The 14,454-nt window shown below is 30.4% G+C and overlaps 2 protein-coding genes and 1 non-coding gene across 3 annotated transcripts; 1 reads left to right on the forward strand and 2 right to left on the reverse strand.

Moving 5' to 3' along the window:
* Positions 1–428: 428 nt before the first annotated feature.
* Positions 429–502, reverse strand: Trnai-aau. Its single transcript has one exon. It is a non-coding gene; the product is annotated as a tRNA-Ile (tRNA).
* A 1,898-nt stretch (positions 503–2,400) lies between these two features.
* LOC105832255 (cytochrome b-c1 complex subunit 9) lies at positions 2,401–3,150 on the forward strand. Its single transcript, XM_012673044.3, has 2 exons — positions 2,401–2,695; positions 3,018–3,150. Exons 1-2 carry the CDS (start codon positions 2,555–2,557, stop codon positions 3,054–3,056), a joined length of 180 nt encoding a protein of 59 aa, XP_012528498.1. The 5' UTR covers positions 2,401–2,554; the 3' UTR covers positions 3,057–3,150.
* Positions 3,151–3,163: 13 nt separating this feature from the next.
* LOC105832254 lies at positions 3,164–14,075 on the reverse strand. Its single transcript, XM_012673043.2, has 15 exons — positions 14,060–14,075; positions 12,693–12,865; positions 12,179–12,361; positions 11,571–11,784; positions 10,892–11,109; positions 10,624–10,809; positions 10,199–10,349; positions 9,579–9,785; positions 6,236–6,297; positions 5,743–5,925; positions 5,355–5,568; positions 4,980–5,194; positions 4,225–4,419; positions 3,847–3,985; positions 3,164–3,770 (listed from the first exon to the last, which is right to left on the reverse strand). Exons 1-15 carry the CDS (start codon positions 14,073–14,075, stop codon positions 3,610–3,612), a joined length of 2,517 nt encoding a protein of 838 aa, XP_012528497.1. The 3' UTR covers positions 3,164–3,609.
* Between the last annotated feature and the right edge of the window lie 379 nt (positions 14,076–14,454).

A 14,454-nucleotide genomic window follows, 5' to 3' on the forward strand; every position in this document is an offset into this window, starting at 1 on the left:
GATGCATAATGAACAGATTGAGATGCGATGGCTATTTAAGTAATGTGTATAACTTGCGCTGCGAAATGCGAATGCGTTAGTCGTTAATGGACAACTGGGAGGACTTGGAGATTTCGAAGCACCGCGACTGTCAGTCTATCTGTAGGATGTATTATACGTCTGACGGAATTTTATAGACGAATCACGCAAAACGAGCAAAGCTTATAAATAGATAGGCGAATCGTACATTCAATTCTGTCAGAGAATCGTAATAGATAATTATCTTGCACTCTCACGTTCCTTGATATTGTTACATCGAGGAGCGTCAATAATTTTTTTTTAAGAACAATGTTTAGTCTTACTTTTTTCCTAATATCACCAGAGTTGAATTAAAAGCAAAGGTCAATTAAACCGCGAAGAAAAATCAAATCAAAATAAAAAAAAAAGCTTGGCCCATGAGGGGATCGAACCCGCGACCTTCGCGTTATTAGCACGACGCTCTAACCAACTGAGCTAATGGGCCAGACGTGAAACGCTTGCATAGTTTGCGTCTAAAAAGTATAATCTCTCGATCAAAATATTTACGTAAGAATAAAAAGAAAATAAATATCGCTAAGTAATTAATTAAATCGCTTTATTTGTTCGACGTTCAAAGTAAAACTGATGATATAATTATTCTTCATATTTTTTTTCTAATTTTTCTTACATTCGATTATTTCTATATAGATGCAAAATATGCATAATAAATTTATCAAGTTTATAAAGTTGAATGGGATACAATCAGTGGACAGAAGGAAATGAGATTGGAGAGAGATGTGCATGTATACAATGAGCATGCGAGCGTCTTGATAGTGTAGTATCATATAATAGGCGTTGTTGTTGCAAAATATCTCTTTTGTTATAACTTTACGTAAGATTTTGTAAAATAAAAATATTTGTATATACATATAGAAATATATACCGAATTTCTATTTTTCCGCGACATTCCCGGACCACACGAGCAATTTATTATCAAAGATAAAAATTAAGGTGGCTGTGGCCACCGGCGAATTTTTAAATCGATTAAAAAATGTCGACGAGTAACAATGGAAACGCGCTGAAACGGCCGATTGTCAATGGATTACGACATCGCAGCGACGTCAGTTGGCTCATTTCAAGCATACTAAATACATATTTAATATATCGTATGACTGACGAAAGCATTTAGCTAACAATTAAGACACATGCATAAATGCCGAAATGCGCAATTAAGAAATTATAATGAATTATATATATTGCCTTTGTTCAAACTAGATCACGCACATTATTGTTTAAACAAAATTTATAGACAACATGACTTGATCATTACTACAATTATACTATAATATTATTTAGAGAGAGGAAAGTATAAATAATAAATAATGATAAAATGCTAATATATGACACAGAATAGATAAATGTTGATATTAAATTAAGGGACAACATATATATATATAGATAAATTAAAATACAATTTAACTATTGAATTGTTTATAAAAAGTAGAGATAGAGAAGTGTTTATTTCATTGTAAAGATTATATTTGCGCGACTTTTAAATTTTATTTAAAAATAATATAAAATAATATTGCTTTTTAAAATTTCATAAATTATATTATCAAAACCGCATGATTGGTATACTTCATATATAGTTGAATTATTATTACACATCTAGCTTAATCGATCAAACCATGACTTGACCGATTAATTGACAAATTTGTACTTTTTCTAGACTCTAAAAACTAACAACAGGGTTTTTTCAGGATTTTTTTATAATACTCAATTGTTGTCGTAATAAAAAACCGAGCAAACTCTTGTTTTGATTTGTTTAGATATATATATACTTAAATTAAACTAATTTGAATATTTTCGTGAAATTTTCGTAAAATTTTACTTTACAATATTAATTTTGAGTTATATATTCATATTTCTATTTTACATTTCTTATAATTTATATTTCTTATGCTTTTCGCATATCACTTGTTATTCGGTTTTAAGAGAAAAAAAGAAAAAATTATAGGGAAGTATATTAGTTTACGAATGCTGTTTTCGATTATCATTAATTGTTAATAACAATGTTAAATTTCTGGTAGCATAGTACATTAATAAACATTAACAAATATCTTAATCAAATATTAAAATAACTTTTTAATTAAAGAAACATTTAATATTAAAATTATCAACAAATATATATTATATTTATTAGATAAAAAAGATTTAAAAAATAGTGCGTTATTGTAAATGCGATTATAACACATATTTGTTAATTTTTTGAGCGAACTCTTGCGGAATTTGGTAATCTTTTCTATAGAGATTTCGAATTTTTAAAGCACGCTCGAATGTCACGTGCTTCTCGAACTTACCGCCAATGATACATACGTCAGCTACGTCGCTTCTGCTTCGCGACAACTTCAGAGAGAGGGAAGTACTGTATGCTGTGGTCGCAAAAAAAATCACTCGGAGTTCGGAGTACATTGGTTTTCTACTCCGATTAGTCGGACTGGCTTGTGATTGTTTTCAAGCGAGGACATCGCAAAGAGCATAAATTAAAACATACAAAATGGCATTCGGTGGCACGCTGTATAATCTCGTTCTCAAACGCACGTCCACGTTCACGATCGCCGTTTTAGCTTCCGCCTTCGTATTCGAAAGGGCATTCGATGTGGCCGCCGACGAGATTTTTGACACTATTAACAAAGGGGTGAGTATTCACCTGCGCTTTCTCTCGTCTTTACTTTTTATTCGACCTCACATCCTTATCTCGAGATGCTAGAATATCGATTTCTCCGATTGAGGTTAACGAGTCAAAGTGAGGTTATGTCACGAAAAATATTCGATGTAACGTAATGATCTTTTGTAAAAAGAAAAACTTAATAATAAGGAAACTTAGTATATGTTAACAAATTATAATATATAGCATTGGAAATGATAATTTATGTTACAACGGACAATTTATGGACGTTTAATTTACTATTTGGAGAAAACATTCTGATTGCATAACAGACATCGGTCTCTTCTTTCAGAAACTATGGAAGGACATCAAGCACAAGTACGAAAATTGAATGGAATTTTTTAGGAACAATATGTTAGATCTATATTATTTATAGATATATATTCTATTTCCGGATATGTAAATAAATAACAAATTATGTGAACTTATACTGGTGAATTTTTATGATAGATTTTTATTTTATATTTTGTTGCAAAATCTATTATAAGAGTTAATATATTTAAATGCTGTCTAAGATTTGTAATTTTGAACGTTGACTTGATGTGTGTCATATTTACGTAAAAAGCAATAGCTATTGCCTTTTGTAACCTCTATCAACAAAGAGCCGAACAATAGGCAAATGTTGGCACAAAAGTATATTTCAATAATTTATTAATAATTTAGAATTTTAAAATTATAAATCTTGGGCAGCACTATGTATTTTATATTAATTTTAACTAATTATTTATTTGTATAAAAAGTAAGTAATTGTCCTATAGTCGTAGCAGAAACGAAATTTTTGTCATAGAAAGCGGTAGATATTGATATTGGCTACCTAAACGGTAGGCTCTTATATTTTAATTACTTTTTTTAAGTATAAAAACGATAGTTGATGAGTGTTAGGCTTATTTCTGAATGGAGCTTCTAGAATTGTTCGCGTTAGGACCCATGAAACGACCAGCAAAGAGAGTCTCGCTTGTTACCACATCAACAATGGCGAAGATAAATGGTCTGTTCGCTGTGAAAGTTGGCACCATGTTAGCCATAAGCGGTACAATCGTAAATTCTGCAATTTAATGAGCATTAGTACCTAGCAAGCTACAATATAGTGTAAAAGGAGTATAAATTATGTTGATAATTACCTGTCACCGCGGCAGCTATGGTTCCTTCCTCGTCGACTTCTATCTTAGCATTTTGAATTATATTTCCTATTCGCAAATATTGATTAGGCACGATTCCAGTGAAATTCGCTGCCGGGCTGAAAATGTCCTGCACGCCCATCTGAAATAGAAGATTTTTTATTTAATTCTTTTTACTAAACATGGTAGTATTTACGATATTTATAATAATTTAATTATCTTACAAAAAATAATTCTGTGTGTAGTTGAATAATTATTAATAACTGTAGTCAATAATGATTATAAACAGAAATTAGCTTAATTATAGAAAACAGGTAAAAATTATTCAGAATATATATTTTAATAGACGTTAATAAAATATTAAACTTAATTAATACTTACGCGCATCAAGGGTGAACGCAAATCTAATTTGCTTTCGATGCTAAATCGCGGAATAGCAAGTATCAAGTCGGTTTCGTTGAGACTAGTGAGTAGCGTTTTCATCGGTACGTATGACAGATCTTTGGAGAGAATTTGGAGATACGGATCGCTTTCCTGATGCGACGGCAGGAATATCAGCATAGACGTCCTGCCATTCTAAAATATCAATTTCATGAGCTACAGACACATAATAAATAAATTAATTAATTCTTGTATAAACACTGTGTTTCATTTTCGGCATATCTTTTTCAAAGAGTTTTATAAAATAAAATTTCTTTGATAAAAGAATGAATTAAAATAAAAAAGTTTGTAACTTAAATTTTATTTAAATAAATAAAGAAAAATTTTATAGTTTTATACTTTATGCACTTTCTATAATATTACGTAAAATTTTCTTTTTATTTATATATATTTTTTAAACAAAAGTACATTACTTTGATAATGTATTTATACGATTTATTATGCAATAATTCTCATAAAACATTTTCCCAAAATAAAATAATTTGTATATTAACAAATATAAATTAATTTATAAGTTAATTTTCGTTTAAAATATTATAAGTAAATTTTTAGAAAGATTTAATAGATACGAGGCATTTTGAATTAAAAAAAATATTAGATAACGCTGAAAATATACGCTGCTGCGTGAGTTCTTCATAAAAGCGTCCAAGTCTCTTTCGTACTAACTTATAGATGACGTAAGAATCAAATCTTACTGAGTATGGGATTTCCACTACATCAGCGTCAAGAGAGGCTATATATCCGTATCGATACTTGGAAGTGCTCTCCATCATACGAACGTCTTGACAACCACTTTGAAGACTATGGAAGCATCGTACACGCGTGGCGTCCTTGTCGAAGGATTTTAACCATCGTCCTTTGAAATACAAGGCCGAAGTTAACACTATCTGAGTATCGGCAGTCAGAGTACCTAGAACAATGTTGATACATAAAAGCTTCTATTAGATCAATATAGTCGAAACTAAAGAAAATGTTTTTTCAATTTCTCAAAAAAAAAATCTGAAAACTAAAAAGTAGTTGTATTTAAGAAAAGAGGATACTTTCTGCTACTATCAAGAGAATTTAAGTACCAGGCTGAATGATCGACTTGATGTTATTCCGTGTGTTCTCGCGAACCCAAGAGTTGATAGTGTTAGCCGCGTCGTTTGCATTCCCAAAATTCAACTGTCGAATATCGGTTCCGTAAAAATCACGCAAGTCAGTTATATAATTAGTAGACGCCGTAAGAGTCGGATTGATCCATAAGCGAGTTGCTACATCAATTTCCGTGCCATTTTGATGACTCTGAAAAGTAAATGCGAAAGTAGCGTGAAGAAAGAAGTTGGACAAGTTTTTAACGGAAAATTTAAAAAAGCGTTGATTGATGACAATTTCGATGAATTTTCTAAGATAGTTTAAAATTATCGACATTATAATTAGCAAACGCCAGTAAAGTTAAAATCGATAATTTTAACATACCTTTAAAGGTACAAGAGTGCGTTTTGCTATCCTTCTGATGAGGTACTCTTCCGGCGGTAATCTCAGAGCCGCGAGGAGCTCGTGACGTGTTCGACCATTTGTGCCTTCCACTAAACTTGTAAGGGCGACTTTCGCGCTGGCGGGAGACAGAATAAGATTACCCTCGACGATCTCGTTTACTCTCTATGGCCAACATCACGAAATTTTCATGAGCATAAGAATCATTGTCATCCGCTTACAATGTGTACTTCAATTTGACCATAAAATTATTTTTTATTTTAGAAGTTAAAAACTACGAGACTTGCCGAAATAAAACGTCGGTGCAAAAAAATTTAAGTCAAGAAGTCCGTGTCAAATTTTTAAAATTGAATGCCACTTTTTAAACTGCTCTTCTGTTTTAATTTTGTTTAATTCATGAATATTTTTCCCAAATAATGCGAAGTATCTTACGTCTTTTTCATTGTTTGCATCTTTGTAAAAAAGTCTTCCTCACCTGCAGGAGATCGATGTTGAAGAAGGAATATCGGTCCTCGGTGCTGATTGCGCCTGGAACAACTGTTGGAAATGCCATAATAATAAATACAATGCGTGATTTGTTGCAAGAATAAAATCATACATGCATTTATACAGCTATCATTCCAAACGCGCTACATTCCTTATCATTTCTCTAATGGCACATTAGAATGCGATTTATTGCTGATTACGCATGATCAAAAACAAATATCATAATCGCTCCGATCAGTCGCGTATAAGTTTCGAATGTGAAAAATAGCTTTGGAATAGGCTGTGTAAAAAGGACGTAATAATCATCACATGACCTGGCATATCGAGAAGAATTTTCCTCGTTTGTTCGATCTGAGCGACTCGACAGGAATCCTACTTGCATCCGAACGAAAATAATCACGAAGATAATAAAGGACGATAACGTCGAGGATAATTGCGTGGGACTTTGAGTAACTTTAACGCTTCACCTTGCGAGCGATGACGTAATCGTAAAAAATGCGGCCCGATAGTTATGGACAATTTTGATTTATGAACATAGAGTCTGTGATTGAATATTTTTATTTGTTACTCTGTTACATGCAAAGAAGATGTTAGAAAAATAAGAATTTGACGTGAAGTTAAATATAAATGATGAGAAAATTATGTAAAAATTCGAAGGTAAATCATATTTTTTGGTAATCTACGAAACCTTTCAATATGACATTACATAAATACGGTCATAAAGCTTCAGGTAATATGAATTCTTAAAGAGATAATTAAAAAAGATATTCTAGATAATCTATTAAATATTCGTAGAAAACGTTTAAAACTCGTTTCATTCTACCGCTTGTAAACGATACCTGCGAGGAGACACCAGAAGATCCACAGCGGCAGTGAAGACATTCTCTCTGCATGATTCGAAACCCGACGCGCAGACATTTAACTAACACGCCCGAATATGTGTATTTCGCGTGGCTCTCGACGAGCAGATGAACATGAATATAACGGAAACACTATTGCCGGCAAGTGCTAATAACTAAAGGCTAAATTTCCGGCAAGAATTCTTATCCCCACTTCATGCCTGAATCCTGTCTCATTATCTTCTCATCGCGTGATGTAAACGCTATATACTACGCTCCGACGCGTCGATAAATCGCCGTCGTTCGTACACGAGGTAAAACCGCATTTGTCGATACGCGAGGATGACATAATTGAAACAAAACAAAACGAGTTCGATGAATAAAGCAAAAATAGTAGCACGAACTATCTTTCTAAGGAGCTTTATTCAACCAACTGACGCAACTTTCATATGAAATTGATATTGTGGACAAAAACTCTCATAAAAAAGTTATTTATCTAAAACTGCAAAATAAACTAGAAGATAAGGTCAATAATAATATATTTTATGTCAAATAAAGGAAACAGGAAACCGATATAATAAGTATGAATATATGACAGACGGAGAACAACAAAAACATGCATTTATTGTTAGCTAAAAGTGAAAAGACGCTTGTAGAAGTAGTTTTACTGTGGGATTTCCGTTCACGAGTCATTGGAATGTCCCATTAAAACTTGTTTATAATAACTTTTGCAATCGTGCTGCGATAGAGGTGCACAACCCTTGGTCCAAAATAAAAGCAAACAGATCACGAAGCCACGCTAATTGATAATACAGTGAAATGAACAGAGAGCGATTAGCAAGTGACGTCAATAATTCTGAAAGATTATTATATGCTTACTTAATTAGTACTACTAGCATTATATGCAATTATACGTAACGACAACTTTATTATTTATACAAAAATAAAGAGAGAAAAACCCAGGGGGAAGTAATCAATTCTTAGAAATAAGTTAGAGAGTAATTAGTTTTATTAACAATTGATTAATTGTATCTTAGATTTTATAAATCACATAAAATATAAATTCTTAAGATAACAATAAATAAATCAGATAAAATTAATATAACTATAATATCATATTTTATTTAATGTTGTTAATTTGTTAATTTTGTAAATAAACAAAGGAGAAATTTTTTGTATATGTGCGCACGTATATATTAATTAATAGAGTTATATAGTTATAAAAGTATATCAATTAAAAAATTAAAAAATTATCTAAAACGTATTGGAGTTAAAGACAGGTACTCGTATACAAGGCTTCTTATTATTACATTATTTTTAACAAATTTATTTAATGTAAATAAATGTTTTAATTTCTTTGGTATATTATTATTTGATAAAATTAAGTATCAAACATAAAATTTAAGCAAATTTTTAATATTTACATAGAATAATAAATTTTATTTACACGTAATATATGATTATAATATGCATCTTCTTTAATATAGACAATAATTCTATAATTATTAATTAAATTGTTGTTATGCAGAATATTTAGTACAGTAGTAGTGTGGAAAAACAGTCTGAAGTATAAATTTAGTTAAATACAGACTTAAAAATAATTTTGTTGAATCATCAAAATAATTATGTAGGATGCTTAATAATGATTATAAATGTTATAAAAGTTTTGACATTCTAATAACAAGTGTAAGCAAGCAGTTCTCCATAATTGTTTTGAAGATCGATTCAACAAAATTATTTTTAAATTTGTATCTATGTGTATATAGTTAAATTTTTATATACTTTAAAATAAAATGGTTTTTTCGGTATAGATTTTTAATTCAAAATATCACAGAAAAAATTCTTCTTTCTTATATTTTTGTTAGAAATTAAATAAAAATTATTGCTTATGTAAATTAATCAATAAAATGTATCAATTAAAGCAAATGATATTCACCTGCGTTAGGTTCTTAATCAGATCTATTAAATTGTAGTTATCTATTATAACATTACTAGAGCATCATGCAATTGGTTAGTAGTATATTAATTATTTTATTCAGCATTTCCTATTGCTAAATTAAAATACATTCTACAAGTACAGAATGCTTTATCTCAGATTTCGAGCTCCGCACTCTATCTTCAAGAACCACAATGAGAGAAAATATGTCATACAAAAAAAATCTTGGAAAAAAACCAATCTCGTATATTATCTCTTTTCTTTCGTTTTGTGTTTTAAGATATAAGACTAAGACTACAGTAATCTCTAAGCTTGAGAAAAAGCATTCTGAATAATTTAACACATTCCGTTAATGTTAGAAAATAAAACTTAAGAATTAAGATAATATTTTTTAACTTTAGTCTTACTTAATGCAGTTAGAAAGAGCCAATGCAAAATCTACTTGATAAAAGTAACTTTAAACCCAGAATAGAAGTTGCATCAAAGTTACATTCTGCCACTACTATTTGCAGCACAGATATTATTCCTTAGTTATCAAATACTTTACGGTAGTTTACCGGAAGTAGGAGATATGATCGCTGTATCCGGGTTAAATCGTGATGGAAACTCTTGCTGCACTTTTCCAGTAGTTCCAGATGCACTCGTGGGATTTTGAACTTTGCCTATGTAAAGGATAGTACCGGTGGTCTCGTCCTCGATGTAAAACACAAACGGATGATTAGCGTGAAACGTGCTCTCTTCTATCTTATTTCCAATTTGTATCTCTATAACAAGAAGAAAAAATGAAAGTTGAAGGATTGCATAAATAAAATTGTTTTTAATAACATTCTTTGCTCCTAAGTACAATAAAATAATTTGAGTATTATATGTATATATATATATATATATATATATATATATATATATATATATAATCAGAATATTTTAAAAATGAAACAAATATAAAATTACTTGTATCTTTTGTATAAAATTAATGATTGTGTAGTAAATAAATTATTAGTATTTATATTGATCTTAAAGGTAAAGAAAATCAAAAAAATTTAGCTAAATAATTCAAAACATTATTTGAAGAGTACGAAGTCGTACTGTACATCTTATGTAGATATTTATCGTCTACTTTACGTACTTCAGTTAATTATTTTTTTATACTTAATATAATTTATTAAAAGCAATGTACCTGTTGCAGCATAAGCAGTTGTTCCGTTTTCATTCACCTCTATTCCAGTCTTGTGCACTACATCGGATACTTGCAAATGTCTAGAAGCTCGTCTCGCTTTTACTATATTCGTCAACAGCGCGGTATCGTCAAAGATATCGCGGATACCGAGCTGTTATGGAAAAATAGGCACATTATTATCACACCCACATAACTATTTTTTATAAAATTAATTTAAATAATTATTTTTAATAAAAATGTAAGATTGCTAAAAAATGAAAATTTTATATGTAACTCTGACTCGGTCTTCGGCTCTGTTGCATTTTTTGAGTTTTTGTTCAACAACATGATTTTTTATGAATTAATGACTGTTTATATTAAATATTTTTTACATATAACTTTTTCGTGCATTTGAGAATATATAGAAACACATGTAAATAAATTACTTCACGCAAAGTATTTTCCAGATGGCTAGTAAATTCAAACTTGAACTTCGGAATCCAGACGTTAAGAGGCAGTTCCTGCATGGCCCACACATCTCTCGCCAATGTGAACGGATTAATTTCGTTAACAATATGATCCACGCCTGTTAGCGTGTGCGGCAGTACAATATACATAGCGAATTTTGAGCCCTAAAAAATTTTACATCTTGTTTTTTCTGCGTAATTAACAATCAATTTACCCAAGTACACTTTAAATCAAACTGTTACGTACGTCATACGGAATTCGCAAAATTTTCGCATCGAGTCTGGACGATTCGGTGTAATAAAATCGACCCAGGGTGTGCATATACGGCACGTCTACACTGTCATTGACGTTTATGTGAAATTTGGAAACTCGAGTATTCTCGGGCGAAAAGTATTTGCGGCGCCAAGCGCCTTTGAAGAATAATCCATTCACGACCAACATGACTGAATCCTTCAAACCCTTCTCTGGAACGTAAAATAAATATTATCTAAATCTCAACAATTAAAATTACAACAAAGATCTTTTCTTGCGTCAAGAAACGTACAATTATTTTGTAGACATTAAAGTTACACTTACACATATGAATAATCATATCTAGATTATCAAATTAGTATTAAATATTAAACACAAGTTTGTTTAATTTGATTAAATATCGCTTTCTAGGCATTGCACAAAATTAATATTAAACGCGCAATGGATATAAATAAAATACAAGGTATAACTGTGAAACATAATTTATAATTTATCTATTTGCGTGTTTATTGAAAGGAAACTAATTCTCAAACTCTACTTCCTATTCCTAATGTCTAATATGTATTTCTTCATTGTGCGTAGGGTCTTAAGTTTTTATGAGCTAACATCAAGCTTGGAGATATTGGAGATAAAATATGAATTAATAAATTAAGATAGCTTCAAGTAAATCTACCATCATCTATCATTTTTTCGATGTGTCCATTCGTAATATTATTGACCCAAGAATTAACTTTGGTCGCGATTGCGTGTGTGTCGGATAAATTTGCGTTGATCACATCGGTATTGTAAAAACTTTTCACTGTCGCTGCGTAACGTTGTCTGGTCAGCACATTATTATCGATGTAAATGCGCGAACCTAGATTTAAAGTGTACGTAGGAGATGGAGTCTGCAAATAAATAACGCTTTATTAGTTTATGAATTATATGCATAAAAAATTACAGTTTTTGTAATAATATTAATGTCCACATATTTATATACAAATTTGTACACTGAAAAAAAAGTTTGGTTATAATAATCCAGCCTTGGTTAAAGTTATCCAGCGCACTGGTGAAATAGTTTCAACTAAACATAAGGTAAATATAACAAAATAATGTAATTATAACAAAATGTTTACCATCACTACCAAATGTTTTGTTAATATTATTATAATTTTGTTATTATTACTATATTTATTTATATATATAATATATATATAATAACCAAATATTTCAACAATATCATTACTAAATAATTTTAAAAATTTACCAAGAATTTTTTTTTAGTGTAGTTGTCTAAATTACCTGCAAAGATCTGAGAATATTAGTAAACTTCTCTCGAGTAGCCAACATGCTGACTGGAAGATGCATGACTCCGGCAAGTTCATGTGCAGTTTGATCTTGAGCTCCCTCATAAAGAAGCACTAACGCTAATTTTATAGATATCGGTGACAGTAGTACATTTCCTCCATTTGCTTTGCCTAGATTCTGAAGAAATGTTAAAAATAGAGCATCGGAATTAACAAATTAAAACTTTATAAATTTAGTCAGGCAAAATTTAATATCTATTAATTAACAGGTTAAAAGTTTAAAACCAATCTAAAAGACCTCTAAAAAATCTCTACATGTCTACATCTTAAAAATCTTATTATATGTACATTAATGTTTATGTATATGTACATATAATATTATGTGTGTATTTTTTACTTAATTTAATTAGGTAATAATTAATTTTTAATACTTTTTCAGATATTTAAATACTCAGATAACAGGTATTGATATATTTGCGAGGGACACATTCTATAAACGTAAATAATACCCTGAATAGCATCCAATCGAATACGGTAAAAAGTTCGCCCTGATAAGGCACAAAATCATCGTCTTCAACTTGAGGATTGACTCGTGAAATGTTCGTTTGCGCGGGACTTTGCGTTACAGCACATGTACCTTCTTTTATAAAACCCACCGCAATTGAAAGACATAGTAAATATCCTGTAATTAAAAGATTTCTTTATAAATTACATTGTTGTACAGAATTTTATTGTTAATTATCGATTCAATCTTTTGTCCATAAATTATTTGCTCAATTTGGAGTTAATTTTTGCTCAACAGAATGATTGAAGTGTTTACCGCGTTTTTATTAAAAAATCCTTGAAACTGAAGAAAATGTGTGTGTGTGTGTGTGTGCGTGCGCGCACACGCGTGTATGGCGTAATAAATACAAAAATTTTTTTAGATACTTTTAAATTTTAATTTTAAGTAACTACCTTAGCAGAATTCTAATTTTTAATTTAATTACATTAAGATATTTTAAAAAAAACATTAAGTCAAAAGATGTAAAAAAAGTGACATTTTTATAACAGAGTTCAATTTTCATTTAAAAAAATATCAATATTAAATTAATTAAAATACTTATAAATAAAAATTATCGACATGTTAGTATCATATAAGACAAATAATTAAATTAATAAATTTTACACTAATTTTTTCAGAATTTTATTAAATAACTTTATTACAGCAAGATAATTCTTTTTATTAATGATTCTTACTATATTTGAAGAAGTTGTAGTATATTTGTTTCCAAGAATTTTCTACAATTATGTGCCTGATAATAAATTTCCTGTTTGAAATATGCATTGTACATATAAATCGAGTTTTGTACAATCCTGACATACATTCCTAGATGTTTTTCGATAACAATGACCACATATAAATGCTTATCCGAACGGAAACCGCATTTTTGTTGGCGGTCAGCTACCTCGTCGACAAATAAGACCTTGGACTTTTTATATATAGTATACGAAGAAAAAAAATTCAAGGATCAACATTGATCTTCCATTCAATTCCTTTTACCTTGACACTTTGCTTCCACTTTTTTTGCGAAATTTTATCCAAGAAAACTTAATCTTGTAGATTCTATAACGAACTAGAATCATTTCACTTCACTTATTTGAAGACTTCATGTTTTTCAGTTGCAATAGATATTTAAAAATTTTTATACAAATTTAATTATTTGTTTCAGCTAAGCATTTAATTACAATAGACTTCAGACAAATCAATAGTAATTTAATCAAATTAGATCTCCATCGTTTATTATAATTCCGTCAGCATATTAAGAATATATCAGAAAAAAAATTTATAGAAAAAATGAATTTCCAAAAATTTACGGGTAACAAGATTACTTACCTAATTGAAGCCACATAATCGGCGATTCGATGCGCAATGTCGGAACTTATTAGCCTCGGATAACAACTTTACAAATTAACGATTTTCAATCTTTGACGCCCGCGATGATCAGACCAACGCTTGTGACGCGACCAGCGTACGGTAAGGATCAAAACCGGTCAGCGTCTGACGATCCAGTGGATTATAGAGCTCATCCGCGAGAAAGAGTAGTGGTAACACGCGGAGAGACGCGCGGGGAAATTGCTAGAAGGAAACGGCGTTGAACATGACTCAAAAGCGCGAACAATTCTGCACGTATTAAATCATTTGTTGATAACACTTGGCATATACTAAACTTCTGCGGTATCACAGTAAAAATGAGAAAAGGATCTCATGCGGAAAATTTTATGTTTCGC

This window comes from Monomorium pharaonis, chromosome 3 (assembly GCF_013373865.1).
Source record: "Monomorium pharaonis isolate MP-MQ-018 chromosome 3, ASM1337386v2, whole genome shotgun sequence".
Taxonomy (NCBI): domain Eukaryota; kingdom Metazoa; phylum Arthropoda; class Insecta; order Hymenoptera; family Formicidae; genus Monomorium; species Monomorium pharaonis.

Excerpts from the sequence above, each read along its gene's own strand:
- LOC105832255 (XM_012673044.3), top strand. The coding sequence starts at position 2,555 with ATGGCATTCGGTGGCACGCTGTATAATCTCGTTCTCAAACGCACGTCC. Across the intron at positions 2,696-3,017 it reads TTGACACTATTAACAAAGGG|AAACTATGGAAGGACATCAA; the intron begins GTGAGTATTCAC and ends CTCTTCTTTCAG.
- LOC105832254 (XM_012673043.2), bottom strand. Across the intron at positions 10,810-10,891 it reads TTTTGCGAATTCCGTATGAC|GGCTCAAAATTCGCTATGTA; the intron begins GTACGTAACAGT and ends AAAATTTTTTAG. Across the intron at positions 3,771-3,846 it reads CATAGCTGCCGCGGTGACAG|AATTTACGATTGTACCGCTT; the intron begins GTAATTATCAAC and ends ATTAAATTGCAG.